Source organism: Homalodisca vitripennis, chromosome 8 (genome assembly GCF_021130785.1).
Source record: "Homalodisca vitripennis isolate AUS2020 chromosome 8, UT_GWSS_2.1, whole genome shotgun sequence".
In the NCBI taxonomy this organism is placed as follows: Eukaryota; Metazoa; Arthropoda; class Insecta; order Hemiptera; family Cicadellidae; genus Homalodisca; species Homalodisca vitripennis.
The window spans coordinates 111,253,124-111,269,001 of NC_060214.1; the positions used below are offsets into that span (position 1 = coordinate 111,253,124).

Sequence of the window (15,878 nt, forward strand, 5' to 3'; positions counted from 1 at the left end):
CTCTCCTTTTCCCAAAAAGAGGCGGGAAATTAGCAAACCCAAAATTTAAGTTATTAAATGTTGATTATATATATATAAAGAACACCTTCCCTTCTACATAGATTGATCAGAAACAGGGTTTCTTAATTTTTATGAAGTATTTTCTCATTGTAATTGTTAATTAAGGTTTAACATGATAGGTGATTAAATATTTTGAGTTTTTTCTTTGTTCTTAGACGTGAAATTAATTTTTTAGGTTGGACTATTAGTTTTGTCTTATGATGGTCTCCAATTAAATTAGGCAGTCTTCTTCTTTAGTGTTTTGTGTTCCATTCCAGCCTCACATTTTGGTAGCAAAATTTGATGCCGCTGTAGAAGAAATTCAATAAAATGCGCCATTTAATTAACGATTACAAAGATGAAATCAAGGAATGCTCTCAACAGTTAGAAATTTGCTGAAATAAGCAAGTGATCTGTAAAAGAAGAGCATTAACTTTTTTTATTAGGAAATATTTAAAGTATATTAACATTGATTTTTTTTTAAGCTATACATTAAAGATATTTTCTCCATACAACCCAAACCATTAAGGATATTTAAAAGTGAAATATTTTAAAATAATTTAAGATGCATACAAATAATTGAAACCAAATACCTAGGTTTAGATATCTAGTACTATATTTTTTGTGGTCAAAAAACTTAAGTTAGTTTTTATAAAATTTTGAATTTCATAATTTTTATATCATGAACTTATGCATTCTGTACATAAAATTACTTGCCTTTACTATGCAAAAATTAAATCCTAACTTTCTTCTTTTAGATCTAGATGGCATTGCCTCCAACTTTCATGCTGTAAAAAAAAGTAAGTTTTCATCGCTGCCCCACCCTCTCATTAGCATCACGTCAGAGGGTCATCTAATGTTTTAATTTGCATCATAATCATTCCTAACAGAATGGGAATACCTGCCATTTCATATTTTCACAGTTGGTAATTTTAGTTGAATGGGTTTTAAATGTGTGGGCATATACAGTGTGTCCACAAAGTCATGTCATTCTTTTAATTCTTTATAGCTACTCTATTATGAATAAATGATTTATTTCCTATAAACTTACAAAATTGAATTAACCTAACAATGATAGGAAAAATACACTGACCTCTTTTACAAGTAGTGAGGTCAGCGAGAGAAAAAAAAAAATAAAAATCTAAAATATATACAACAATTAATATCCTATTTACAGGTTTAAAACAAAATAAATTTCTATGTCTAGCTTCTTAAAACATATCTAAAAATATGAGCTTCTGCAGCGTCCACAATCATTCTGCGAACCTAAATCAATTATTATATTATACTAATTTATTCAATTTAGTCCATTTATACTAGTTTAGTCAATTATTTACACTAATTTTACTTATTTTCTTATTAAAATTTATTAAATTATACAGTTATCAACATGTCAAAAATTTACTGATATAGTTATGATAATATTTTAGTCTTATTTTGGTTGCTAAATAAACAACTTAATTCTGGTATTATTTAAACAATTTTCCTATATTTTTACTTGTGCACAGAATGTATTCTTAAACAACTTTTCTATAAAAAGCCTTTTTTTTAACTTGTGCACAGAATGCCTTAAAGTTTTCTATCTGCTTAATGTGCAAAGGCAACTGATTAAATATTTTTTGACCAGCGTAGGAAAAGATTGTCTGAATTGTGATTTATTGACTTTTGGTAACATAAACAGACCAAAAGATCCGATTGATTGAGATTGATTATTGGTTGTAGATCTGAGAAACAGGTGTAAATAAAAACAGCTGTTTATAAAGTATGGTTTTCATTAGTTGAGTTACTCTCTGTTGTCATCTAGTAATGATAGGCTAGCATTTTTACAAAAACAAGTCATCATGGCAACTCTTCAAAGAAAAGGATAGTGTGTTTTGTGGCTAGCAAAATTTAAAACTGTGATTTCAGTGCATCATAAATATTGTCAAATGTTCCATGAAAATATTTTTGACAAACACAGCATTTATCGAAACATTCAGCTTATTGGGTAAAGCAGGGGCAAGTAGGTTAAACACAAGAGACAAAACCAATGAGAACTTTCTAAAAAACTTTTCTAAGAAGTCCAAAAAAGTCTGTGCAGAAACGTGGATATGAATTGAATGTCCCTAATTCTACAGTTTACAAAGTTTTTGAGAAAATACTTAAATTTAACGGTTATAAACCTCAACTGTTACAATTTTTTGAAGCCTGATGACAAATTAAAGAGGTATTGTTTTTAGTAATGAGGCTACCCTCAGCTTATCTGAAAATGTGCATCGTCATAACGTTTGTATATTGAACACTTAAAGCAACGAATCAAAGCTGTGATTGAATCAGTTACCCCAGAAATCTTGAATCAAAGTATGGGAGGAGATCAAAGTTTTTTTTTTTTTTCTTTTTTTTTCTTTCTAAGGAGAGGCTGATCCCCTTTTAAGCCTTATTCTGTCCGTCCTCATAGGCCACTGGCCGGACAGTGAGGACGGACACGGACACCCCTCACTCGTTAGTGGTCTTGAGTTCACTTGGACGTCTGCAGGCCGATTCATGACCTCAGATTAAATGACGTAAAACTGTTAAAAGTGCTCTTTAATCCTATTATAATCTTATTTTTGTGCTGCATATAGTTTTGTAAATAAAGTTATTTCAAGTGTGACATGACTTTGTGGACACACTGTATTTGTATGTATGACTTTTGCACTGTGCATCGACAAAACCTGATTCCAAATCACATGGTTAATTGGTTGCATTTTTCATCAGTTTTTAGTGACAAATTTTCACTGAAAATGAGCTGTTGTGGTCAGCCTCGTAACAACACTCAAAACTTCAATTTTGCACAATTCCTAGCACCTACATGTTTCGAATGATTGTTCAATACTGTGTGTTAATGTGACAAAACTCTCCACATGTATTTTCTTGGATGAGTCCATTTTACTGGTGGAATCGAATTTAACATATTGGAGATTTTGATTTTCAATAATGCAGATTAAAAAAATATTTTTAAGATAAAAAATTGAGATAAACTCCCAGGGGCATGTTTTTATGGCAATTAATAAAAAAAATAAGACCCAGATTTAACGTTCAATATTAAATTTAAAATTATTGGTCTTGAAGTAGCAATTTTTAAACCAAATGGAAAGATTTGCTGTTAACTAATATGAATAATTGAATATGTTACAAAGTGATTCTCTGGGTTTCAGTTTTTTTTACATCTATTGGGAGAAAACTTGCTCTTGAAGATTTTAAGAGCCCAGCCTGTTTTTTTTTTTTTTTTTTTTTTTTTTAAGAGGTTGCAAAGTTAATCTTTAAGCTACAATATATTTTTCTTTCAATTTGATTTAAATTTTTTTTAATGGATTCGATTTTAAATATTAGCTGAAATATCTTGAAAGCAAAAACAAAATAAAAGACATTTTATTTTCATTAAATTACTATTTCTATATCACGTTGCAAAAAATATATATCATAAAATAAGGTTTACGATCAAACAATTTTGATGTGTTTCATCCCCATCTTTTTGGAGGATGGAAAAAAACACCAGAAACTGTTTAAAATGTTTCTGCAGAAGTATCTGCAACTCTTTAAATCTTAGCTGAAGGGGAGACTGTTTGACCATCCTGTATGTGTAAGCATTGTATACACATTACAAGCTTTGGTCTTAGGAAAAAAGTATAATGAAATGAATTACGTTGCGAGTTGATTGCATTGATATTTAAATAGTTAATATTTGGTTGGTATTTCACACTGGTTTTTTTTTTTTTAAATTGCACAAATATATTTGTATGTTCAGCATTAACTAAAGATTATTAAATAATTTTGGCCTTCCATTTTGTCACCTTGGTCCATAAATTTCATAGTGTAAAGATACCTTTAAGTATTGAGGCGATTTCAAGAAGGTTAGAAAAATGCACGTTTTATTGACAAAATCGTACTATTCAAGGTCGTGTTTACGAGTCTACTGTAATTGCTTCAGACCATCTTGGCACACACTTTTCCATTCTCACTACCAAATTTTAAATGGTTTCCAGAAGGAGAGCAGATGAGAAGACATACGAGATGCGTTGGTTGAGTCCCGACTCATTCGATGAGCTGCGAGTCATGCCGAGAATGCTCCTAGACCACTTGCCCGAGAACGTGTACAAAGTTCTCACCACCATACTCGATGAGCAAGAGACTGAAATTGAAGACAACGTAGAATTTATCATGTGACTGCTAGTATTATGAAAATTGACATTCCAGGGTGACGCTTGTAAAATAGTGAGTTTAATATGGTGAATTTTATATCTGATATCGTATAATTATCATACATTCAAAATATTTGAGTTTTTTTTTTTAGAAAATATGCACTCTGATAAAGAATATTTTTTATATTTCTAAATGACAATAAAAAGTAAAACATGTGAGATACCAAATTTAAATATGCTAAAAAGTGTCATTTAACACATGTATTAATGATACATGTAATTATAGATATAATTGTTTTGTTCACTAATTATAGATATAATTGTTTTGTTCACTATTTTAGAAAATTATAATTATAAAAACTGTTTTTCTTTTTTTTGTAATTTAATATTGCATTATTTACCATGCTAGTTCTCATGTTCAAACCAGCAATTGAATATTCGGGTTTATCTTGCATTTGTATAGATTTCTGGTCTAGATTAATTCAAATTAACTGTAATTTTAAACTAGTGAATAGATTTTAATTTTATCGTTTATTTTATATGAGTCTGCTACCTTTGATATCTCCAGTTTGAAAGGTCTTATCAGAAAAATATTGATGTTAACAAATTATTAGATTTAAATAGAATAAATCTGTTTTTAATTTAAATATATACATTTTCTTTGTATAAATTAAAGTAACACAAAATATATAAAGAATCTAGTTTGTATAAAAATTTTGAATTGAAAGTGAACCGAATGCTGGCCGTTTTTTCTTATACTAGCTCACTATGTTTAGCGATTTTGAAAATGTTATCAACCCCTTCAATCTCAGCCATTATTTAAAAAATTTACAAAAAAAGTCCAGCAATATACATAAGGGGTCTGCTAAAAATCACACTTTTGTTTTTGTCTATTTACTTATCTCTTAAATGATTATAAGTTTACTTGTTTTTCATACAACTTTCAAGAATATTTTATTTTTATTTTACATGAAATATACCAAGTTATAATATAAATGTGGGAAGTACACTTTATTTTTAAAATATATATACAATACAAAAATAACTGTTGTAAAAACCTTTCTTTTTTAATTTTTGACTGTCTTTATATATAAAACTAGCTGTTTCCCGCGGCTTCGCACGCTTTTCGTAAGTTTTATGAGCATTTCTGGTTGAAGTAAATTATATTTCCAACCCCGATGTAGATTTTACCTTGATGTCACGATCAAGAAAATATGTCAAAAATGTATTGTACATGCATAATGTATTTTATTACAAAGTGGTCTACCACTCAACCTTTAAGTTCAACCAAAAATTTAGTTTAGACAATTATACATCATAACTTAGCGCCTTCAAATAGTGTTTCACTGTTTAATATACGTATCTATCTCGTAATTGCAGGTTATAATGTGCAGGCGCTTTGAAAAACTTTTCTTCATTTTATTCGTTTATATTCACGACATAAGCGAATAATTCAGATAATAACTATCCTATCTTCTAAGTTAGACTAAATTACGGATACATGTGAAATTTGATTGAAATTGGTTCAGTCGTTTTGGAGTTTATTGGCAACATACATCGTGACTCAAGATTTTTATATATATAAGATTAGTTAGAACTTATAAAATTATTTAAAAACAGGTACTCTTGTTTTTAAATAAAATGAACAATAAACCAAATTTAATCAATTCATCATTACAAATGGCCTAAATACGTTTTTATGCAGATATTGTAAAGTTCAATGCCACAATTAAATTTCCAAACTGAAACTTGGTGCTAAAAAACAATGTGTTCTTAGTTGATACGTTCAAAACATAATTATTTTAAAATTTCTGTTTATGTAATTTTTCTGTTTCGGTAATTATTTATGAATTTTTAATTTTAGTAGATCAACTTTTGCTATATCTATTTCAAATACTGGAGAAAATCATTCAACTTAAAGTAGGCTAACATTCAAAACATTGTGTTTTGTAGTATTTTATGACAATATTTATGAACTTTTAATTTTCATGCACACATTTTTTGTATGGCAAATTTAAATCAAGAACGCACATGGTTTTCAGAACACTACGTTACACATTATTTACGGGATGTAAATAACGTATATAAAATATTGTTTGCTTTCTTTTCATTATTTTTTAAGAAATAAATTTCATAATCATAACTATTTTGATATTAAAAATAGAAAGTTTTACTAAATACAAACAAAAAATTAACATATAATTCAAAATACAATTTTAATTATTTATATTTCAGTACTTAAGTATTGTTCTCTTATTTTTGTATACTTAAATACTCATACTTGTTTGCCGTTATGGCTTTCATCTCAGAATTATTATGTAAAATGCCATATAAACAATTGTATTCCTTAAGGAGGTTATACTCTGTAGACAATTTTGCTAGTTACCTAGTTAATTGAAAGCATCTACTAATGATATACATCTATGTTTTTAAGTTTTAGATTTTAATTTATTTCAAGACCAAGAAAAATTATTAACACTTGGTGTTTTCCAACTTTTGAGTGCAAGATAATAATATATGGTTTTAAAAGATATAAACATAAACAATCTAATTATATTAAATTCACTTTGAGTTCAACTTATTTTAGTCAGTGGAATGAGACTTCATTCTACTTCTATAAACAAGAAATTCAAAATATTGAATAACATGCTTTTAAAATAAAAATTGGTAAGCCTACAATAATTTCTAATATTAGCGAGTACTCATATTTCTTTAGTTTGACATCTTGAATGCAATACAGGGTTAGCATAAATTATGTTCTCAATTTTATTAATATGCACTGCTGGATTACAGTTTGTTATAATTTTTTGGCAAAGCCAATAAAATATTCAGTTATTAGCTGAACTGAAGAACATTTCCGTCTTACCAATCAGTAAATGTGCATCATAATGTTAGAACAATATTTAATGATGACCTCCAAAAGCACTCTATGTGCATGGGTGAATTTTAAAAAATCAACTGGTAGGCCATTAGTAAATGATGAAATTATCGTGAACCACAAAGGTCAAAGATGAACAGACTAGAGGACATTGAAATATATAAAGGCCAATTTATAAATGAAAAATAGTTTAAATTAAAGATCAGGACCGTAGAAAAAAACTGATACAAGGGAGTGTGGAAGAACCTGCCAGAACGGAACAACAGCAACTTTTTCCTGGATTAGTGAATATTGAAGAGTGATAGCTCAAATGTTCCTTTCAATAACGTGGGAAGTTCAGGTTATGCTCATGAAAGGAACAAAAAGTTACGAGGCTGTCGCCTTGCATTGTCGATGGTGTTCACTACTTACAAGAGAAAAACCTTTTGAGTGGTACTTTCTCTTTAACAATAATTTTAATTCATAATGATCTGAATTTAAAATTGAGAACATAGTCCAGGCTAACCCTATATTTTTATTTGATATTATACTTTTAATTTTACGTTCATTTGATGTAAAACTTGATTTTCAGTTGAGACGCCACAAACCTAAGATTATTTGGCATTTGTAATAATGTAGAATTTAGATCATAACTTGCACAAAAATTGTGGTGTGTTGGTAAATACTCCGGACTTCACAACATACTCTACTTTTACTCATTGACTAAGTTTTGTACTTTTGTGTAAATATGTGTATACTAGATTTATAGACAATTATGGACTTAACTTTGACTATTCCGTCCCTGATGTTTTCTTTATTAATGTACTTGTATTAAGGTTGTTAAATGTTGCTCATGAATTATATTTGTAAATTTTATACAATACATGAATAAATCTAAGGGCATATAACTGTAGTGTTTGACTTTCCTTGTTTCATATTCAGATGGATTTTACTACAGTTTCTAAAAATTTTTGTTGAAAAGAGGTTTACGACAAATTATCTTGATTTCAAAATAGTATAAACCAACAACATACTAGTACAAACTTACAATTTACCCAGTGGAACAAAAGTCTAGATTTATTCCTATAAAAGGGATTTCTATAGCTACGACTGGATAAGGATTGAATTTTATAACTGTGAAATACAGAGGGCCACACGTAGTGGCCTGAAAAGTTAAACGGGAAAACAGTGGAGACCATTAACCCTTTGACTGGTGGGTTTTTCTCAATAACAGTGCCCTAAAATTGTGAGTTTTTTTATTCTCGATTTTGTTTTTTTTAGGTGATTTGGGTTTACTGCAGTAGATGTGTTATAAAAAACACTCAATTAAATGTTTTTTAAGTTCTTTTTTGTATTTATTCAGAAATTAATCTAATTAATGCACCAAAGTTATTATATTCACAAAATATCAGAAAAAGGTCAAATATCCAGTAAAATTTTCCCATAAACATACCAGGGTACAGGTTAGGTACAAATTAGTAACAGTACACAAGTCTCCTCAGAAATCTTTGATGCTATGAAAGGCGTGAAAACAGTCGGACACAAAGCAGAACGTTGCAATCTTGGCACATCGTGTTCCAGCACCGCTGCTCGCACAAACCAAACGTTTACAATCAGGGGAACCGGTAATGTAAACGTGAGGTTACAACCTGTATTCACTACACACACAGAAATAGAATCAGCTGATTACTTGGAACAACTGATTGAATACCATCAATTGGGTCTGAAATAACAACTGCGATCTAGTGGAAACGACGAAAACTACCTGAAACTGTTTCTTTATTCTGCTAGATCGCATTCGTATTCAAGCGAGAGATTATTCATCACAAAACATTGTGAAAACTATCTAGCACCTTAGCGCTTACTGTACGGCCATCGGGATTACTACCTAAAAAATAATACTATTATTTTTAATTTTTTATACTTGTATGTTTAAAAAATTTATTTTCCTTTAAAGTTAAATATTACGACATGTAATATTGTTTAATTGCTTTGTGTTTCGACTTAGTAAAAAAAATAACAAAAAGAAATTAGTATAAGCAAAAATAAAAAATTACATGAAAATTCATATATTTAAATGGAATGGATTTTTATGTTGGTACCGCAAATAAAAGACCAATTTTGTATATTTTCAAAAGACTGTAAATAAGTGTTCAAATCCTTCCATTGGCAGTGAAAATTTATTGCTTAGCTTCTCATTATTAGTTTATTAAAAATCCGAGTATGATATCGTGTTGTGTCCAGGGATCAGGGAGAAGGGGGAAATCAGAAACATCGTAATGCTGTCTACATAAGATGTATATTGCATTTATTTATGATAAAAAATGAAACAACAATGAAGTTGTGATGGATGCTATTTGTACAGCAAACAATATGCTAGCGTAATGCGTGCTCAACACACTGTCTAAGCCATCGACATACAAAAGCTAACATACGAAAATATCACTGCTACCAGTAGTGGATGACTTTGAGCGAATAAGGCGCACAGTCAATGCCTACTATTTACATCCATTTTTTATTACTTGCAAATAGCATTTAGATTGACGGTAAACTCTGCCTTTACAAAGACATCATCAGAGAGATCATTCCTCGAAGAAGCAGCAAAAGTTTTAGAAATATTCCAAAGTTTCCATTTTACAGTAACACGCACAAGGCTAATAGTAACGATAGTTTTTTGAAAAGTTTTCCTTTTGCTCAGGCAGCAATTTTTACTCTCCTCAAATTAAGAATTGCCCTCAAAATTTGGTCAGTACAAGTCAAGTATGAAACTGAACTAAAAACAAGCTTAGAACATGGTAGAAATAACATAGTTTAATAAAGCTATTTCCTAATTTCATTAAGGAGGGTGTTGCAAAAGAAAATCTAGCGTTTTGTCGGGCTGATAATTTTTATTTCGTCTTTTCTTGTTAACCGAAATTTCCTTTAGAAGTAAAATTCTTAGAAACGTCAAGGCAATCTGATAGAGACTCGCAAGATTAATCTGAATGGAATAATTAACAATTTTTGCCTTAAACTGTTAGTTTTGTTCATTTCAGTACAAGAACTTTAATTTATCAAACCTAATTTTCCAAGCAGGGTTTATTATTTTATCTCAAATCCATGCCAAGGACAAAATATATCTAAAACCACATACAAATACTCAATAATTATAAAATGTCAGTTAAATTCAAAGTAAGTTAAGATTTTATTCTCCATTCCAAAAATGTGACAACTTTCAGAACAAATAACTATCCATTCTCATTGATCTGGTTTCTGCATTTTCATTCTCTGTAATTTCTTTTGAATCCTATTTAACATTCTTGTTAATTCATCTTGCCTGGCATCTTATCCATTCTTTGCTTTGTGCTTCTTTCTTTGCTTGGTTATGCTATAATGTGATATCCGTTTTACCATTGTTTACTGTTCTTCTTTAAATCAGACTGTTATTGGCTTCAAGTAATTTTGAAAATCTCTTTTTTTGTATCGGTGCTCTCAGCAGAGAATGTACGAACAAATACAAATTGATTCATACATGAATGTATAATATTTATAACTCTGTTTTTTATAGTATGAAATATAACTTCATTGTTGAATGAATTTGTTTTAAATACGTATTTTTCCTTTAATATTGCTTTAACTTTCATTGAACAAGGTGATGACTAGTTTACCCTTGATATAAAATCACCCTTTGTCAAAACAGAGTCTGCTCTCAAAAATTGAATGGCAACAATTTTTTTGGCGTTCAAGCAACACTGAGATAAATGTATTATACAAACACAGCACCACATTGGACAATTTCTTCAACTCCACAAGACAAACTTCCATTTGTTAACTCTCGCATAAAAGCGCTCCTGCCATTTCCTGTTCTTCTGATAATTAGAGCATCATTTTCACCAAATCTGACTTTGCTTCTCTTTTTCGTCCGTACCACTAAAACTCATCATCATAATTATACTTGTTACTGCCATCTGGTCTGTTTGGAATCTGTTGGATAAATAATCTGGAAACTTTACTGACATTCCATAGATTTCTTGTATACACAACTAGGTTTGTTAATAACGTTTCTTCAAATAGAGTTCATCAGTTTATGCCCTCAGTCTACAAGGCTGAATCTGCCAAAATGGTGAACTGGTCATTTGTGAATATCAAGATACAAACCATCAAAGACTTCTTGTCAAGGCCATAAAAATTGATCTAATGGAATTCAAGAACCTATATGTATCCTTACATCTTTAAAATTCAATTTCAGTATTACAAGAGAACTGTAACAAATGATTGTTGCCATTCTATTTTAGATCATATTCTATAATGTTTACAGCAGAGTTTGATAACGGCTCTGGATCTGAAAGACCATAATAAACGAAAATGTTTTGTGTTTCATTCACATTCAAAAAACGTTCTTTGTGACTTAACTTTACCATTGCTTTATGTTTATTTTTACTTATTCCCAATAATTGTCTTAACCTAATTTTTGAATAGAAAATACCAAAAAGGCCTTTGCATCAGAAAGGACGTGGTGAAATAGAAAGTAAATATTTATTTATTTATTTACAAGATTTAACTCTACTAATAACCCATTAAGTCAATCTTATGTTGGCAAGAATGTTCATAATCCATTTTGTCAAAAGTCTGATTGTGTATATCATTCCTGATTTAATTACTTTTAATAAAAACAATCAACCACTTCATAACCCTGAATTATTATCTTAGAAATACTATGTTTAAGTATCTTAAGAATTTTACATGGTTACATACATAATTTTTAATTAAAAAAAAAAACTACTTTATATCCAAATTTACTTTAAACTCAGCCCACGTTTACAGCTAAGACATTAGTTGCAACACCACACTTAAGGGAAGAAACTATCGTAGCACTCTGAAGATATAAACCATTTCGAAAGATGAATATTGACACATAATAAGGGGTGATATATTTACTGGTATTTAACTGTACTGTAGTTGAAAATCAGCTAGGAATATTAGAAGAAGCTGTTACTAAATAACACAACTTGATTTTTGTTGTTCTAATAGTTTTCTATTTTATTTGACGGAACTAATAAAGGTCGATAAATAACATCGTTATCGAACTATTTAATATATTTTTAAACTGTAGATACCACAGTTGAAGCATTATTTATACATTTCCTTCAGCAACAATAATAATTAATAAAAACATCAGTAAACACAAACAATGCTCATAATATACTCACGGCTACAGACGTTTCGGATAGCAACCATAACAATTTTTCTTAAACATTGTTTACGTACTTTTAGAGAAATGTTTACATGTTGACCTGAATACATAGCACGGTAACTCTACAGATGTTAGTGAAATGAGAATACACATTCTAACAATCATAGGTTCTTGTGAAAAACAATCTGTACTAAAATAATAAACAATAACAGAAAATAAATATTCCTCGAACAACTTAGTTTTTACAAAAATAAGGGTAGACAACTGGAAATATTTATCTAATAGAAATTATCACAGAATGGATAAATTATTATATTTTTTAGACACAAAAGTATTAAAAATAATTAATTCCAGAAAAATCACAAGTATGGATAAAGTAATCAAGTTTTACAGTAGAATGACACCTACTAGTAAACTGAAAACTTAAAAATAAATATAACTATACGATATAATTTTGCACACTCTAGCGGATGACCGGCACACATCTACATGTCCTATAAAATTATATTTTACACTTCACTAAAAAGGATTTCCAATTTTAAATTACCACTTTAAAATTGATTCCTTTAACTTCAAAACCACTAACTGATTTTTTATATCATTATTTAGAAAAAGAGACACTGGAAACAAACCGTTATCTAACTAAAGCATTATTTTAATTAAAAAATAAGAACCCTAAATTTTAATGTGCACATTTTATTTACACAATTAGTCTTACATTTACAGCTCTTTGTAAATTCACATTCTTCTTGATTTTTCAAAGATAAAATTTTAAAATTACATTTTGATTTATCAAATCGTAAAGGTTAGGTGAGCGAGCACTGTCTCTATTGAGAATTCCAGGTTCTTAGCTCACCGTTTATCAAAAAAACATAAACCTAAATTATGGTTGTATTCGATGAGACACGGATTCAAGCTTTTCAATCATCTGCCATAGAATTGAAAAGAAATAAGTTATGACTCGAGGGCCGGGCTTGGGCGAAGCAAAGGCAAAGTTAGCGGCACTCCCAGATTTTCACAGACTGGTCTACGCTGCCCGTCACGACAAAAGGCTGCGTTTTGTGGAAATCTAAACAGAAAAATTACAAAACGTTAAAATGCAACACGTTTTTCCAGACAGAGTGAAGATTATGTCTATTTCTTGTAACCTGATATCCAGACTATCTGGATGGTTGCAAGAATACGAGTAGGATCACTCAGCAAGTCAGTAAACAATATAGAATGACATCAGTTCTTGTATCCAATATAATAATATAATCATATCATAGCTACATCTGCAGTGATGCCTGTTCATTATAGAAAATGTTCCAGCCATAAACCATTTAGGGAAAATTTAATTTGTATAACACGTTCGTAATGGCTGAAATTATTGTACTTTTTAAAATAACAACGCAATTTCAACCAAAAAAGAAAAACATCTGTTGTGTGTGTTTTCTTTTTAAATAAACATGTTCTGGAATGATTAACCCATTGCGGATCGTATTGTTTTGGCGCATGGGCACCAGCGGGTGAATTAATTTATGGCAACGGCCGCACGAACAGCAATGGTGCGCCACATCGTATCGCTCGCTATTGTATACTAGAAAATTCAGCTGTGAAGATATTCGTTCAGATGGAACATGGGCCTGCTGGGATATCCATGATGTAGGAACGATAACACGCGAGCAAGGTTCCGGGGTAGCAGGGATGATGTCCGAATCATAGTCTAAATAAAGCGGCTCGGGCGAAGCGATTACAACATCCGGACCATTGTCTAGACTAAACCCGCCAACATGTACGTTTGCATCGATTAGTTGTGTCACTAACCTCAAAAGTATTATAATAACAACTGAGGAAAACACCCAATCAGAAGCGCTAAAAAGCAGAAAGTAAACTCATATGAATGATTTTTCAACTTTGACATACAACTGCGATCTGTAGGATATTTATAAAACTTTTGAAAACTCTAAACGTAGACCGTTGTTAAACACTCTTAGTTGACAAGTGAAGACGATCGCCAGATCTGTCAGACACTAATAGAACTATTTGGAGGGAAACTTAAAAGCAGATCGCTTTTGCGACCTGAGCTCGTCATCGTCCCGTTAGGCCCGGCCGCTGCGTGACGAGCCCAGCTCGTCAGTGATCCGCAATGGGTTAATAGTTTTCAATGTCTAAAATGCAACCAGATAATATTCAGAGAGTATAGAATCCATTGCTACATGACCCACTGGTGGGCACTACGTTTATTAAAAATAGTCCGTGACCCACAGTTGGGGTCACGCTGTCACAAACGTGTTACAAATACCATATTATCCCAGAATTTATAAGGGAGACCTAAAAGTTCCTGGAATAGAGAGTTGACAGCAATTCATATCTCAAAACATTCTAATAACTTTGCAACGAGGCTCAACTCTGAATATCTTTGTACTATAAGTAAAGTCAACTGTTTAGAATTTTTAAATAACGAGGAATGTATACTTTGCTTCAATTCAAAATATATTAATTTGTGGATTGTTGGTTTGAAGCCGCACATCTGAAGCTCCGATTTTAACATGGATTAAATTTTTAAATTTCTTTATAAATAGGAATTCATCTCAAATTCATTCATATTTGACATATAAATTTAGATTAGACCTCAATGCTAATTGTTTATAATTTATATTCAGTATACATTTTCTCATAAGAATACCAAATGTGCTAATAATTTTGATTACAACTTCTTTAATATGGGTATAAAACTGTTTAACCCATTAGAGAACAAGTTACAAAATTAACATTTAAATAACAATAAAATAATATTTTCAATAAATGTAATGTCTGTGTTATTTTTTAACCACTGTACATAAATATAACAATATATTCTATTAATATAACCTCTGTTACAATAGAGATATAAATAACATCACTTATTATTAGCTACTGTCAATAAACACTGACTAGATGAACTTGTTCCTTTCCTAGTTCTGTTCCAGTTGGTGATCACGGTTGTTTATGTCTTGTTACATTCCTGCTTTGATTGGTTATGTTAGTGCTGATACAACGTTTTTTTACTTTACGATAAGTAAGAGAAATTTTAGTGATCTAGAACTTATGCCAGCAATGTTTTTCTACATAAGCCTAAATATTTTGTAGCAAACAATTAAAGAACATAATATGTTAATAGAAATAAATTTCCAAACAAAATAACAAGCAAAAGTTAATAAAAAATATTAATTTTGTTTAATACATTCTCTGCGAAATTTTTGCCTATAAGGGTCACTGCTGGATACTGAAAAAAACAGCAGTCTTGCATTCCTAGGCAACGCGTCGCGAAGGCAATCCCGCTGTACGGCGCGCCAGGGTCCTTTGGCTCACCGGCGATCCACCCGTATTGAATGTGCTAAGTCGTATAGTACTTCAAGAATATCACTCTAATTCAAAGGAATTAGCATAGATTGAGAGAAATAGCTACATTTTAAAAACTATGTTATGTCTCCCTTTAATTTCTACTTTAATTTGATAGATTATAATACGGGCTTATAATATGTCTTCCTAGCCACGAATAAACATATAAACATAATATATTTTAAAGAGGAAATATATAAAACTACAATAACTGAGAAGTAAACATTATCAATTGTCTTGTTTCCTGCCGAGCAGCTGACATCTGTACATAGCTGCAGTAGACTTG

General features: G+C 30.4%; 2 protein-coding genes across 5 annotated transcripts in view; one reads left to right on the forward strand and one right to left on the reverse strand.

Annotated features, from left to right (window-relative positions):
• The window catches only part of LOC124367892 (diacylglycerol lipase-beta-like), a 107,574-nt gene extending 102,336 nt beyond the window's left edge, over positions 1-5,238 (forward strand). Inside the window, exons 16-17 of one of the 4 annotated variants that reach the window (XM_046825084.1) lie at positions 798-839; positions 4,044-5,238. In XM_046825084.1, coding sequence (XP_046681040.1) covers positions 798-839; positions 4,044-4,224 — 223 coding nt within the window. In that variant the 3' untranslated portion in view covers positions 4,225-5,238. The remainder of the gene's footprint in view (positions 1-797; positions 840-4,043) is intronic. The other 3 variants (XM_046825086.1, XM_046825085.1, XM_046825087.1) reach the window with 3 other exon arrangements.
• Positions 5,239-9,336: 4,098 nt separating this feature from the next.
• LOC124367894 (lissencephaly-1 homolog) overlaps positions 9,337-15,878 on the reverse strand; it is a 53,641-nt gene continuing 47,099 nt past the window's right edge. The window contains exon 9 of the mRNA XM_046825088.1: positions 9,337-13,298. Coding sequence (XP_046681044.1) covers positions 13,225-13,298 — 74 coding nt within the window. The 3' untranslated portion in view covers positions 9,337-13,224. The remainder of the gene's footprint in view (positions 13,299-15,878) is intronic.